Below are 14,156 nucleotides of genomic sequence, written 5' to 3' on the forward strand. Positions count from 1 at the left end.
AGATACAAAATGTCGCCTTGCAGCCTTTGCTTTGGAGCATCCCGAACTGCCTCCCCAACCACAAAGTCCTCCTGGTTCCCTTGGCCACTATTAATGACTGGTCCAGAGGGCTGGGCTCACCTGAGCAGGAAGCTGTAGGAGAATTCGAGGAGTCCCATCTCATGCCAGCCACTGCCTGCTTCCGTGGTGTCACCCAGCAGGACAGTGTGGAGGTTGGTATACATGGCTTCCGTGAGTGCCTGGAGCTCCTTGTGGAGGAGAGTCCTGGGGCAAGGAACCAAGGTGTGAGAGTGTAGCTTCCAAAAATATATATATATGCACACAGGCACCTCCTTGGCCAAAGCTCAGAGTCCCAGGGCTCCAGTGCCTCAGTGGCAATGAGGGCTTTTGGAAGATTGGCTTAAACAAAATATTATTATTTCTATGATCATCCACAATGATGATAGTTACTATTTATTTTGCCAAGCACAATGATCTCATTTCATCTTTTGACAGCCCCAGGGATAACAGTTACTATTATGATACCCATTTTATAGATGGAGAGACTCAGGGACAGAGAGGAAAGTGATTTGCCAAGGTCACCCAGCCAGTAAGTGATACAGCTGGGACTGAAACCCTGATCTGCCCAACTCCAGAGTGTGAACTTTTAAACATGATAGCCATCCCCTCTCGGGGCACATGAGCTTGGATAAGGAACCCACAGACTTGCAGAAGAGAGAGAACTAAGAAACCAGCCCTTTCTCCTTGAGATCTAAAGTTAGGGAGACCTGTTTGGATAAAGTGTCCTGGACCAAGGATTGCTAATAAACATGACTCCAAGTGAATGCTCCATGAGGAATAAGGGAATCTGGCTGGTGATCTGGTCTCGTTGTTGAGTACCTAGGAGTCTGAGGAGAGAACCAGTTCTGGGAGAGCATGTGGCTGAAGCCAGAAGCCCCTCTGTACTGAGCCCCCACAGTACAGTCAATATTGAGCCATGACTGAATGTATGATTAGAAGCCAGGAAAGATGGGATCTTCTATCTAAGTTTAAGGCCCCTCTACACTGCACAAGGATCTAAACCATAAAGGACCCCACTGCATCGAGCGAAGCGTCCATGGGGTGGTGCAGAGCCCGTGTTCAACAGCGACACCTTGTGGCAGCAACAAGACCAGTGCTAGTGTGCCCATCAGGTGCTCTGGCTCTCTGTCGCCACCTGCTGTTTGGACATAGGATGGACTCCTTTAGACTGAATAAGCCCCTGGGTTCTTGGATAATTCAAGACGGGAAAGCATCCAGAGGGGTTCCGTGAACTTCCAGGTAATAAAAGCTCTGGGATGTTTCACTGTTGGAAAAACGATACGACCCATGTGAGATAATGTGTGTGAAGGGCTTAACATAGCGCTTGGCACATAGTAAGTGCTTAATACATGGGAGCTGACACAGTGATCAACCCTGCTCCAGCTGTTCCCTTGACTCCACTCCAAGCACTAGTCCTTGACAGAGACAGTAGCCCCCAACACATGTGGCAGCCATGCCCAGAAGACCTCATGCCAGCTTTTGAGAAATGCCCAGAAACTCCTGAGGGTAGACACTGGAGGAAACTGGGATCCTCCCTGGGTGGGGGGGGGGGGGGTAGGATGCAGTGAACTGTGGACTCTTGTTGCTAATGGAACCCCTAGAATAGCAGGACCCAGGACACTCAGGCTCAGGAATACTCCTAGCAGCTGTCCCACAAAGCCAAGGTCAGACTGAGCATTGTCTCTCATCCATGTTCACCTCATGAGGCTGGCCTTTCCTCAGCTTTAGCAGTCCTGCAAAACCCGGCCTTCTAGATGCTTTTCCTGACTCCAGGAGGTGAGCCTTCCTGGAGAGAGATCGCTAAAGATGCCCATCAGACCGTGTGCACTCTTTAGGGGAGGTCTTACTTCCTCAGTATCTCGGTGGGAGGAGAATGGGCTGTGGAGTCTGCAGACATGGGTTCAAATCCCAGCTCTGACGCTTACTAGCAGTAGACCTTGGGTAAGTCACTTCACTTCTCTGAACCTCTGTTTCCTCATCTGTAAAATATGGATAAAAATACCTACCTCTGAAGCTGTTGCACAGATATGAACACGTGCCTATCAAACACCTGGCATTTGGCAGGTGTCTTCAGAGGGAGGTTGGCGTCATTCTGCGCTCCTGCATCTAGGATGGTGACCAGTGTATGAACGAATACAGGGTAAATGCCCTCACAGGTCCTTTTGTAAGTATTACTTATGTTTCAGGACCTGCACCGCTTCCTAGCTGTGTGACCTTGGGCAAGTCACTTCTCTTCTCTGAGCCCCGTGTCCTCATCTATAAAATGGGGCTGTAAGTTACCCTCCAGCATTGCTGTGAAGACTCATGAGATCATGCATGATGCCTGGCACAGAGTATGGACTCAAAAACATTAATCACCCCACCACCTCCCTTTATTTGACAGATGTGGAAACAGAGGCTCGGTGAGGGGGGTGTGGTTTGCCCAAAGTCACAAAGCTAGGCAGTGGGAAAGCTGAGATTTGAATCTAGATCTAGCTGACCCCAACCCTGGTCTCCTTCTACTAAAAATCATAGCTGCCTCTTGGGAAGTAAAGAGTTCTTCTTCAGCCCAATTCTCTAGGGTTGCTTCTTGTTTTGTTTTTGTTTGTTTTCACAAAACGAAATGTCTTTACTGGACACCTGTTGTGGAAACAAGCTCAGCTCACACAGGACTTGAACTACGAGGGTAGAAGCAGATCGCCCACCCTGGCCCACCCATGGGTACCATCTGCAGCCACTCACGGTTTCATCTTGGACTTTTCATCACTGGGGCTGTAATGCGGAAGCTGCACGTCGAAAATCCTCTCCATGAGGAAGACGGCGTAGGCGTGGAAGTCCAGCCTGGTGCGAGGCTCCCACACCACCATGTCATAGGAGTGTGGGTCCAGGAGGACAGTGACATACCTGCCCCCCACCAGCACCTGGGAAGTTGGCAGGGATGGAGTGAGGAGTACGACTATGAACAACAGCAGTTCTCTGAGGTCGACTTACCCCGTGACAGGCAGTGGCCCCACCAGCTACTTAACAGACAATGTCCCCTCATCTACCTCTCACAACCACCCTGTGAGGCAGGGACCATCATTCACCCATTTATAGCTGAAATGTGATAAGGCGTATAACGTGCCCAAGACCACACACCTGAGAAGTGGCAGAGCTGGGAAAGGAATTCGGCACTTTTTCTGAACCAAAGGTTATGTTCTTAACCACCTCACTTTTAAGCATCTTCCACGGTTATCTTGGTTAATGTCATATCTCCAGCAGCCAGGAGAGAGTCTGCCCACAGAAGCAGCAGATGGATGTGTGTACATCGTAGGTGGATGGATGGATGGATGGGATGGATGGATGAATGTACAGACGGGTGGATGGGAAGATGTTGGTGGATAAATGGATATATTATAGGTATGGGTGGGTGGATGGATGGATGAGTGGATAAATGGATGGAAGAAAGGAAGGAAGGATGGATGGATGTTGTTGGATAAATGCTAGTGGATGTGAAAGCAAAACCTTCTTTGGGAGGCTGAGCTCTGTATGTAACATGCTGCTCAAGACAGGAAGGAGACAGCACTGGAGAGCTATAATCCTGCAGTCAACAAGGGTGAGGGCATTTTCCCTCAAATGTGTGTGGAGGGGGTCACACAACTCCAACTACCCACTGCCTTAGCCTTGTTTTCAAAATGTGGTCTGTGAGTCATGGTAATCAAACTCTCTTATAAAATACAAGCCAATATCCAAGAAAAATGCTGTTGGATGGATGGTTAGATGGGTGGATAAATGGAAGGATAGATCATTGAATGTATGTTGGATGGAAAGATGGATGGATGGGCAGCTAGAGGGTGCTTGCAAACTAAATGTATGAATGAATGTTGGGTACATGGATGGCAGGATGCTAAGTGGATACTGGGTAAACAGATTGAAGGGTGAATGTTGGATTCACTTCTAACCTCCAAGTTAGAAGGAGACGTGGAAGGTGGGTGGATGAGTGACGGTTGTTTGGATGTTGAAGTGGTGGATGGAGAGAGATGTAAATAGATGTATATAGAGTGGACAGACATTGGATATTGAAAGGATAGATAATCAAATGCTGGGTGGTGGTGGCAGATGGATGGAAACATGGGCAGATAAGCAGAAGAATGGAAGTTGGTGGAAACTGAATATATGGTTGAAAGTTGGATGGATGCTACGTCCATGAGTGGAAGAATGCTGGATAAATTGGGTAGACAGGTAGAGGAACAGATGATGGACAAGTGGATGGAGAGACAGATTTTTGGCTAAATATTTAGAAAGATGGACGAATGAGTGGATAGATGGAGGTTGATGGAAATGGAATATATGAATGAATATTGGATGGATATTAAGACGGAAGAAGGCTGCTTAGATATTGGGCAGATAGGCAGAAGGACAGATGTTAGATGGATGGGTGGATGTGGGACAGATGGAAGTTGAATGAATGGATAGAGGTCGGTTAGATGAACACACCAAGTATTGGATAATATTAAATGACTGCATAGCTGCATGTTGGGAAGATGCTAGAGGGATAATGAAGGGATGAATGTTAGATAAACATTGGATGTACAGTTGGATAGGCATATAGAAAGTTGGCTGGACCACTGGATGGTTAGTGTATGGATGGGTATTGAAGAAATCAGTAAACACCAGGTTTAGTAGGCCCAGCTGCTCATCCCCTTCCCTCCCAAGAGGCAAAAGAGGCACTTACAGTAAAGATATCACCATGCTTCTCCTTCATCCTAGTGAGGAAGCTGGCGGCATCTTTTCCAAACTCCAAAGCATAGCCCAACCAGGGGATACTGCCCAGGTCCAGGGGAGGCTCGCCAGGTCGCCTGCAGAAGCCACAGCACTTATCACCATTTGATAAAGCAGGGAAGAGGATAGAGTGTGGGGCGTGGCGTGAGATTTTCAGTGGAGAGGAAGGCTTCCCTGAGGAGACATTTGACCAAAGACCTGAAGGCGGTGAGGGAGGGAGCCACATGGATATCTCAAAGAAGAGCTTCCAAGCGGAGGGAACAAGTGCAGAGGCCCCTAAGCTGCATCATGCCTGGTGTGTGCAAAGAACAGTGAGGAGGCCAGGGTGGCTGGATGTGGGAACAAGACGTGTACAGTAGAAGGTGAGGCCGGAGCAGTAACAGGGCCAGACCATGCAGGGCCTTGCAGGCAGCTCTGAGGACTTCAGCGTTTGCTCTGAGTGAGGGGGGAGCCATCAGAGCTCGAAGCAGAGGAGGGACAGGATTTGGCTTTGGTTTTTACAAGTGGCTTTTGGCTGCTGAGTAGGGAGTAGACCACAGGGGGCTGAGAGCAGAAGCTGGGGTACCAGTTGATGTTCGTACATACTGGGGGGTCCAGTTAAGGTGGTCACCTCTCTGCAGGTAGGAGAACCTTCCAGAACCCAGTGGTATTAGGATACAGAGTTCTCTGTATGAGCCAGCATGGACCAGGGTCCTGGTCATCTCACACTTCCTCTCATGCCCACCGGGAAAGGGTAAGGCTGGAGGGCATGGCTGGATAGCAGGAGGTGGTAGAACTGCCCTGTCGCTGACCCCTGACTGCCCCTCTCCAGCTCAGAATCTGAGGTCTCTCAGGAGGCCAGACGCCATGCCCATGGCCTGCGGGGATGCCCCAGGGGTACAGGTAGCTCAGCCAGGGGGTAGGAAGGTTGTGTGTGATATTCAAGGTCAAAATCTCATCTGTGAGACCAGAGGGACTCCTCTGAGGATATAATAACATATCTACACCTCACTACGGTGGATGGAATTCTAATATGACGACAATGACCTACAACTGAGTGAGGGAGATGGTACAGTTGACTTTGAGAAAGGATGATTCTTCTTAGTGGACCTGACCTAATCAGGGGAGGACAGGGCTTACAAGGGGCAGGGATCTTCCTGGCAAAAGAGACTGAGATTTGGCGTAAGGGAGATTCTTTGCTGCTGGCTTTGAAGATGGAAGGGGCCACAAGGCAAGGAATGCATGGGGCCTCTAGGGGCTATGAGTGGACCTTGGCTGACAGCAAGCAAGGAAATGGGGACCTCAGTCCCACAACCGCAAGGAGCTGAATTCAGCCAGACTCTTCCCTGGAGGTTCCTGATAGGAAGGCAGCCTGGCCAACACCTTAATTTCTGCCTTGTAAGACTCTGGACAGAGAACACAGACACACTGTACTGGACTTCTGATCTACTGAAGTGTGAGCTAATAAATGGGTGTTGTTTTAAGCTCTCAACTATATGGTAATTTGTTACACAGCAAGAGATAACTAATATACTCAAACTGACATTGCACTTGCACTGGGCCCTGCCCTTGGCCAAGCATTCGATATATGAATGTCTCATCTCATCCTCCCCAACCACCCTCTGAGGGCGCGGCTCCATTCACACCTTCACCAAATATTAACTATGAAGCAGGCATCGTCCTGGGTGCTGGAGATACAGGAGTGAACAGGGAAGATGAAGTGGAGAGCCCTGACCTCACAGGGCTTACACACTAATAAGCGGAGACAGACAAAAACAAAGAAGCAATATCATTTCAGAGAGCGAGAAGTGTGATGAAGAAAATAAAGGAGCTAAAACGTGACAATGAAAAGACAAATAACCCAATTTAACAATGCACAAAAGAATCTGAATGGACAGCTCTCCAAGGAAGATATACAAATGGCCGGTAAGCACATGAAAAGATTCTCAACATCATTAGTCATTGGGGAAATGAAAAGCAAAACGACAAGCAGTACCATTTCAAATCCACTAAGATGGCCATAGTGTTTAAAAAAAAAAAAGAAAAGGAAATAAGTGCTGGGAAGACTGTGGAGAAATGGGAATCCTCATGTATTTCTGGTGGGAACATATAATGGTGCAGCTGCTCTGGAAACTAGTCTCGCAGTTTCTTGAAAGATTAAAAGAGTGACTATATGACCCAGCAATATACCCCAAAGAATTGAAAACATAAGTTCATACATAAACTTATACACTATTGTTCATGGTATCATTACTCATAATAGCCCCAAAGTGGAACCAACCCAAATGTCCACCGACAGATGAATGTATAAACACAATGTGGTGTATTCATACGGTGGAACATTATTCAGTCATGAAAAGGAGTGAAGTACTGATTCACGCTACAACTTGGAAGCACCTCAAAACCATCATGCTGAGTAAAAGAAGCCAGACACAAAAGGCCACATAGGGTATGATTCTATTTCTATGAATGTCCAGAGAAGGCAAATCAATGGGGACAGGAAGTAGATTCGTGGTTTCCAGAGTCTGAGGGGAGGGTGGAATGGAGAGTGACCGCTCACGGGTACCAGGTTTCTTTTTGGAGTGATGAATATATTCCAGAGTTAGACAGTGGTGATGGGTGCACAGCCCTGTGGCTATACTAAAAACCACTGAATTGTATATTTTAAAAGGGTGAGTTTTATAGTATGGGAAATACATCTCATTAAAGAAAAAAGAAAGAAGGGTGATACGAGATAGTGGGGAGGTGCTAGTTTAGAGAAGGTGGTCAGGGAGGGCCTTTTCAAGGAGGTGCCATGTGAGCAGAGACTGGAAGGAAGAGCGGGGAGAAGAAACTTACAGGCAGAGGGAAGAGCAAGTGCAAAGGCCCTGGGGCAAGAGTGCACTTGGTGATGTTCTCAAGACAGCAGGAGCCACTGTGGTGGGAGTGGAGGATGTGGGGGTGAAAGACTGGAAATGACCTGGGGACCAAGAAGGCCAGTGGCCGAGGACAGAGTCTGGCTTTTATTACAAGTGTGGTGGGAACCCTCTGGAGGGTAGGATTTAGGAAGTGATGTGACTTAGGAAGTGATGTGATTTAGGAAGTAGGATTTAGGAAGTGATGTGATTGTGCTTTTAAAAGGTTCCAAGAGGGAATTCCTTGGCGGTCCAGTGGTTAGGACTCCACGCTTCCACTGCAGGAGGCACAGGTTCAATCCTTGGTCGGGGAACTAAGATGCCGCAGGCTGCGCAGTGCGGCCAAAGAAATAAATAAAGGTTGCAAGAGCGAGAGGCGGGAGGGAGATGTGTCAGGAGACTAAAGCAATTACGGTGGGAGTGGAGGCTGTGATCCTCCAGGAGCCAGGCCTAGCATCCGACTCATCCACTTCCAGGTTGGGGGTTTTTGTGCCATCCCCAGAAGTCCAGGGGGGACCACCTTCCCTTCATCCTTCTTCCCCTCCCTGTCTACGTTCTTCCACCATGGCCTCCTGCCTCCTCAGTCTGACTGTCCCCCAACATAACCCAAAGCGGGGAACAGGTGGTGGACAGAGAGACTGGCTAGATTTGAGGGCCAGAGTTTGGGAAATATGGAAGCAGAACCAGAGGTGAGGGTTGAGGGCATTAGGAAATGCCTCCCCCCGCCCACCTCCTCCTCTCGCCCCACGCCCACCCTGCCTCTGAGCCCATCATTGAGGAGACTCGCAAAGGGGCAGCTCGGGGATTCCAAGGGGGTGCTGGGGACGTGCCAGGACCCTTCCTTTCCCCTCGCCTCTCTGGGAGCCAGCTTCTCCTGAAGGCTCCGTTTAAAGGCTGGCACAGCCCAGGGCTGGAGGAGCCCAGCGTGCACCTGCCCTCTTCCAGTCCAGGTCTGAGCCCAGAGACAGGACACGGCAGCGGCGATTTCTGCACAAGAGGCAGGAGGGCAGGATGGTTGTCATGAGCCTGACTTTAGCACCACACTTCCTGGCTTCAAATCCCAGCCGTGCTTCTTGCCGGCCGTGTGACTTTGCTTCCCCACGCCTGTTTCCTCACCTGTAAAAGAGGAGTGACGACACTACAGACTACACTGGGCTGTGATGAAGATGAAGGGGGCTATAGAACAGTGCTTGGCACCTGGCAACCGGGGAGCAGCTGGGGTGGGTCTGAGAAGCAGGACCAATATGACTCCCGGGTGCCATTTCTTGAGCAACGGCTATATGCCAGGTGCAAAGGTTTCCTTGCTTGGGAATAATGGCTGATACTTGATGAGCCCTGACTGTGTTATCCTTTGAGGAAGGAAGCATTGTATTTCTATCAAGCCCATTTTACAGCAGATGAAACTGAGGCACAGAAGGGGCTGAGCCACTTGCCCGAGGGCCCACCGTGGAGGGTCTGGGTTTCTAACCCAGGCAGGCCTGGCTGCAGAGCCCACACTCTTGATGCTACCCTGGCCCCAAGTCACCCCAAGTGAACATCTGCACAGCCACTTTGCAGGTGAGGAAACTGAGACACAGAGAGGTTCCAGCGACCTTCCCAAGCGCAGGGCCTGAGACCTTCCCCTAAGACATCTTTGGGGTGTGGGTGGGGCTTCCTTCCCCTGCCTTTCACTCTGCCTGCCACCGGAGCTCCCCAGCGAGCCTGGTGTTATTTCTGGCAGCACTCATCTTTCCCCTGAAAAGTTCCAAGGAGCTGCGGACAAAGGCAGGAAGCCGGGAGCCCAGGCGTCTGAGTCCTGATGTGCCAGAGGCTCCTTCAGCCCCCGGGCCCTGAATCCAACTGAGGCCCAGGTCACATTCCAGGGTGACTCAGTCAGAGGCCAGCGGGGGCGAAGGAGGCTCTATTTTGGGGTCTGCGGTCTCTAGCCTCCCTCACGGACACTCTCACTGTTCTGAGGCAGGGATGCAGGGCGTGACCCTCTCATCCCCAGCTGCTGCCCACACGGCTGATTGCTGCCTTCCCTTCCTCCTCTGTAAAATGGGGGTAACAAGAGTGCTCCCATCTCCAAGTTAGGAGAAAATGAGATCGGGGGCCTAAATTCCGGCCCCTGTGGGGTCTCCCAAGGGTCCACGCAACTCTGCCCCCCCAGGGTCCACACTACCACCCGCACAACTGTCAGTGACTCCCATACCCACACTTCTCCCCAGTACCCCACCTGGTGAAACTGCTAAGCTGTCCACAGGTGTAAAAATCAACAACTCACCCTCAAAGACAAATTAGCTCTCTGGATTGATAGCAAGAATTAGCTAAAATTATGTTTGGCATTCCTTCTAATCCAGCAATTCCACTCTCACCTACTATTATCGTCATCATTCCCTGTTTTGTTTTGTTTTGTTGGGTTTTTTTTGGCAGTGCCGTGCGGCCTGTGGGATCTTAGTTCCCTGACCAGGGATCGAACCTGTGCCCCCTGCAGTGGAAGCACGGAATCCTAAACACTAGACTGCCAGGCGATTCCATCAACATTCCCATTTTAAAGATTGGGAAACTGGACTTCTCTGGCGGTCCAGTGGTTAAGACTGCGCTTCCACTGCAGGGGGCGCAGGTTTGATCCCTGGTTGGGGAACTAAGATCCTGCATGCCGTATGGTGTGGCCAAAAAGAAAAACAGCATAAAGATTGGGAAACTAAGGCAGAGAGCAGTTACTCAACTTGTTCTTATTCCTGGAGGCTGGGAGTTTCCATATGCTAAGCACCCAGGTACCCAGCCTCCCAGAATCCATGTATTCTGTGGCTGCCCTCATCTGCCCCAGAGAAAAGCACAGACTAGGAGGCCCCACAGGATGAGCCCAGCACATTGCCTGAAATAGCAAAAACACCGGAAACAACTTGAGTCCCTCAATAGGGACAGGAATAGAAGGGAAAAAAGAAACCTGCACCTATTCATACTATGGAATACTACACAAAAAATCGAAAGAATGAATTAGATCTCCACATAGCAACATGGACGGATGTCAAAACGAAAATCTGGAGTGAAAACAGCAAAGGTACAGTCTGAAAACAACTCTGTACAGAGTTTCCAAAAAGCCAACAACTTAGGAAAAATAATTTATTTCTCTATAAGGAAACTTATCTGTAGCCTTTTTCGTTTTCATTTTTCCAGGCAAATGATTGAATGTATGGTGTTAAGTTTCACCTGGAAAGGCGTCCAGAGGTTGAAGAAAATGATCGTGAACTCACTGTGTGGAAATTCAACTAACACATTGTTTAAAAATAAAAGGTTTCCAGAAAACTTCTGGAATTTTCAGACACTCTGATTTAAACACACACACACCACACTTCCACCGCCCTGTGTTATCTACGAGCTAATGTCTATGCGTATAAGAATAATTTTTAAAACAGCTGGGAGGCTGAGGAGATATGACAACCAAAGGCAGTACCCTGGATGAGATCCTAGCACAGAAAGAAGACGTTAACGGAAAAACTGATGAAATTCAAATAAAGTCTGGAGTTTGGTTAATCGTAACAGACCAGTGTTGGTTTTTTTAGTTTTAATGACTGTACCATGATAATGTAAGAGGTTAACAATAGCAGAAACTGTGAGGGGTATTTGGGAACTCTTTGTACAACTTTTCTGTAAATATAAAACCAGTCTAAAATAAAAAATCTTTTTAAAAGATCTGGGAGGTTCCTCTCAAATTAATCAACAGTAGAGGTCCTGAATTGTCGGAAGAGTGGTTAGTAGGGCTTCAGTCTTATTTACAATGGGATAAGTGCTTAAGTCGAATGTATTCCTTGTGCAATTCAAATTAGTTTTTAAAATATTTTATAAAAAGAACAAGATCTATACTGCCATCTCCTTGATTTGAGATAGGTGAGTTTTACTTTTCTCCTAAATCGCAGATTCTCAAGGGAGCAGGAGAACCTTGGGGACTAGGAAGCTGAGGCGTTTGGTTCTGGTTCTACTCTGCCCGAGTAGACCTCCGCAGAAGGGAGACCCCTTTGTGGGCCTGAGTTTCTCTGGCAGAGGGAAATACCGAGCCTACTCAGCCCCTGCATCCGGATCGGGGAATCCTGTGGAAGGTGGTTCCAGGGCCGGTAAGAGGGCATCGCTCAGGGCCTCTGCCTTCCCCAGCCTCAACTCTGCCGTCTGTGTAATGGGGGTGAGAGCAAGCCTGGGGGGTGACACCGAGTTGGTGCACGATCCAGACAGAGGCTGAAGAGCGGGAGGGGGCTTCTTCCACCGGGGGTCACACCGAGCATGTCCACGCACCCACTCTGCACCCGTGACTCTCGGTTCTCACCTGCAACCCCCTTGCAGGTCCCAGGCACCGCTCTCTGGGCCAGGCCCGGGCTTCTCGCGCCCCGGCCGAGCGAGTGTGTGCGGTGGGTGAGCAGCCCTCTGGGACTCCCGTCCCTGCACCTTCCCGCGCGCGTCTCCCCAACTCTGAGCCCTCTTTAAGCCCTCTGGGCCTGGCCCCCTCGCCGGGGCGGGGGAGGGGTGCGGAAGCCCCTTCGGCCGGACACTTGGACTCCCACCTCTAGGCTCGCCCGGGGGGTGTAGGGGACGGTGGGAAGAGGATCCCCTCCTGCCCGGGGGACTGGAGCGGGGGCTCCGACGTGGGCCTGCCGCTGGCTCGGCGACCCCCTCGTTGCAGCCGGGGCGCGGGCCTGAGCGGAGACGACCCTTTGTCTGGCCGGGGGCGGCGCTGGCGGGCCGGGGTGGGGGAAGCCGGGGGTAGGCCGGGCGGGGGGCACTCACCGCGTGCGCCGGCGGGTCAGCAGCAGCAGCAGTAGCAGCGCGGCCAGAAGCCCGAAGACCACGGCCCAGGACATGGCAGGCCCGGCGACCAGGCTGCGGCTGCGGAACGCCGGAGGCGGCCGGCCTGGCTTGGGGGCCACGGGGGCCACGGGGACCCAGTCTCAGAGCCGACCCCGCCCCCACGCCCCTCCCTCTCCCCCCGCCCACCCGCCTACGGGCGGGGGCAGGGCCTGCGATCCCTCCCAGGTCCAGAAGGGTGGGTGAGGTGGCTCTTGGAGACTCCGTTCGGCTCAGCTTCTACGGGACAGGCTCCGACCCCTGGCCCAGGAAAGGGTGGGAGGGATGTGCGTGGAAAATGTGGGTGCGGGGGACGGGAGGGATGGTGTAGGGGAAAGGGAAGGGATGTGCAGGGAGGGAGGGGTTACGCGGGGGTGTGGGGGAGGAATGGGGGATTTGGGGAAGAGGAAGGAAGGGAATATGGGGGGACGGAGGGGTGATGGGGATAGAGAAAGTGTGAGGATGAGAGGTCAAGCGGTGGCAGAGGAGGGATTGGGGGTGGGAGGGGACTGGAAGGGCCTTTCCTCCACATTCCACCTAAACAGTCTCCACCACTCTAGCCGCCCCCCGCCCCTCACCCATCCCATCGCCACCCCACCCCGGATGGGCTAGAGTCCATTAGTTTTCTATTCTGTTGGTCTGGGCGGAGTGGGGTTGTACCGCCCCCTATTTTACCTTCAATAACTACAGTGGAGGGGGCACAAGAGCTCAGAGCACCCCGCTCTGAGTCCCTCATCTGCAACTGCTGTAAGGGACAATAAGTGTACGTCACCCACGTGTACCTGCAGCACAGCAGGGGCTCAGAATATGGTGGACATTGTCACATTACCTGGAGCTTAGGGTGTTGGCCTCTGGTGCCAGTGGCTCTGCAAGAGACCACCCCTGGGCACTGGCGAGAACCTGGGCTCCCAGCTGGAAGCGTCTGGACCTCACTCCACCCTCTCCACTCCCTACACACACCCCACCCCACTTACACCTGGGAAACCTTGGCCAGGGAACTTACCCTCTCTTAACCCGCTTCCTTATCTGGGGACAGAGGTCAGAGTTGTACTTTACCTTAGGGGGTTGCTGTGAAGAATTGATGAGAGCTTGTCAGTAGAGGGAAGTGCAAACTAGGAGTGCAGGGCACATGTGAGTTTTGTGAGGCAGTGAGCAGAGTGTGGAGCTGGGACCCAGAATGTCTGATTCTAATCCTTGGGCTGTTGCTCACTGCTGGGTGAATTGAGACAGGTTTCATTTCATCTTACCAATAGCCCCCAGGCTGAGCTGTTACTCCTCCCTGGTCTCCTGGCTTCTGCCCTCATCTCTCTGCAGTCCATTCTCCCCGCAGTTGTCAGAAGAATCCTGCTAGAACCTAAGTCAGATCCTCTACTGAATCCTGCTCAGAACCCTCCATGGCTCCACCTCACTCAGAGCACAGCCCAAGTCCTTACAAGGTCCTGTAAGGACTTGATCTGCCCCCTCCCACCTCTACCTCCCTGCCCTCATGTCCTCCCACTCTCTGCCTCACCCACTCTGCTCCAGCCACATTCATCTCTCACCCTGCCCCAAGTGTTCCAAACTCACTCCCACCTCAGGGCCTTTGCACTTGCTATTCCCTCTGATTGGAACACTCTTCTCTCATATACTTGCACAGCTGGCTTTTATCATCACATCCCTCATCCCTCT

At 51.2% G+C, this 14,156-nt stretch overlaps 1 protein-coding gene across 2 annotated transcripts in view; it reads right to left on the bottom strand.

Annotated features, from left to right (window-relative positions):
• PTGIS (prostaglandin I2 synthase) overlaps positions 1 to 13,784 on the bottom strand; it is a 44,337-nt gene extending 30,553 nt beyond the window's left edge. Inside the window, exons 1-4 of one of the 2 annotated variants that reach the window (XM_082671147.1) lie at positions 13,736 to 13,784; positions 4,754 to 4,877; positions 2,782 to 2,960; positions 121 to 264 (exon numbers count right to left, since the gene is read on the bottom strand). In XM_082671147.1, the coding sequence (XP_082527273.1) occupies positions 121 to 264; positions 2,782 to 2,960; positions 4,754 to 4,783 (353 nt within the window). In that variant the 5' untranslated portion in view covers positions 4,784 to 4,877; positions 13,736 to 13,784. Of the gene's footprint in view, positions 1 to 120; positions 265 to 2,781; positions 2,961 to 4,753; positions 4,878 to 12,431; positions 12,559 to 13,735 lie in introns of those variants that run through there. The other variant, XM_082671146.1, reaches the window with a different exon arrangement.
• Between the last annotated feature and the right edge of the window lie 372 nt (positions 13,785 to 14,156).

Source organism: Grampus griseus (assembly GCF_964374135.1).
Source record: "Grampus griseus genome assembly, chromosome: 14".
Lineage (NCBI taxonomy): Eukaryota > Metazoa > Chordata > Mammalia > Artiodactyla > Delphinidae > Grampus > Grampus griseus.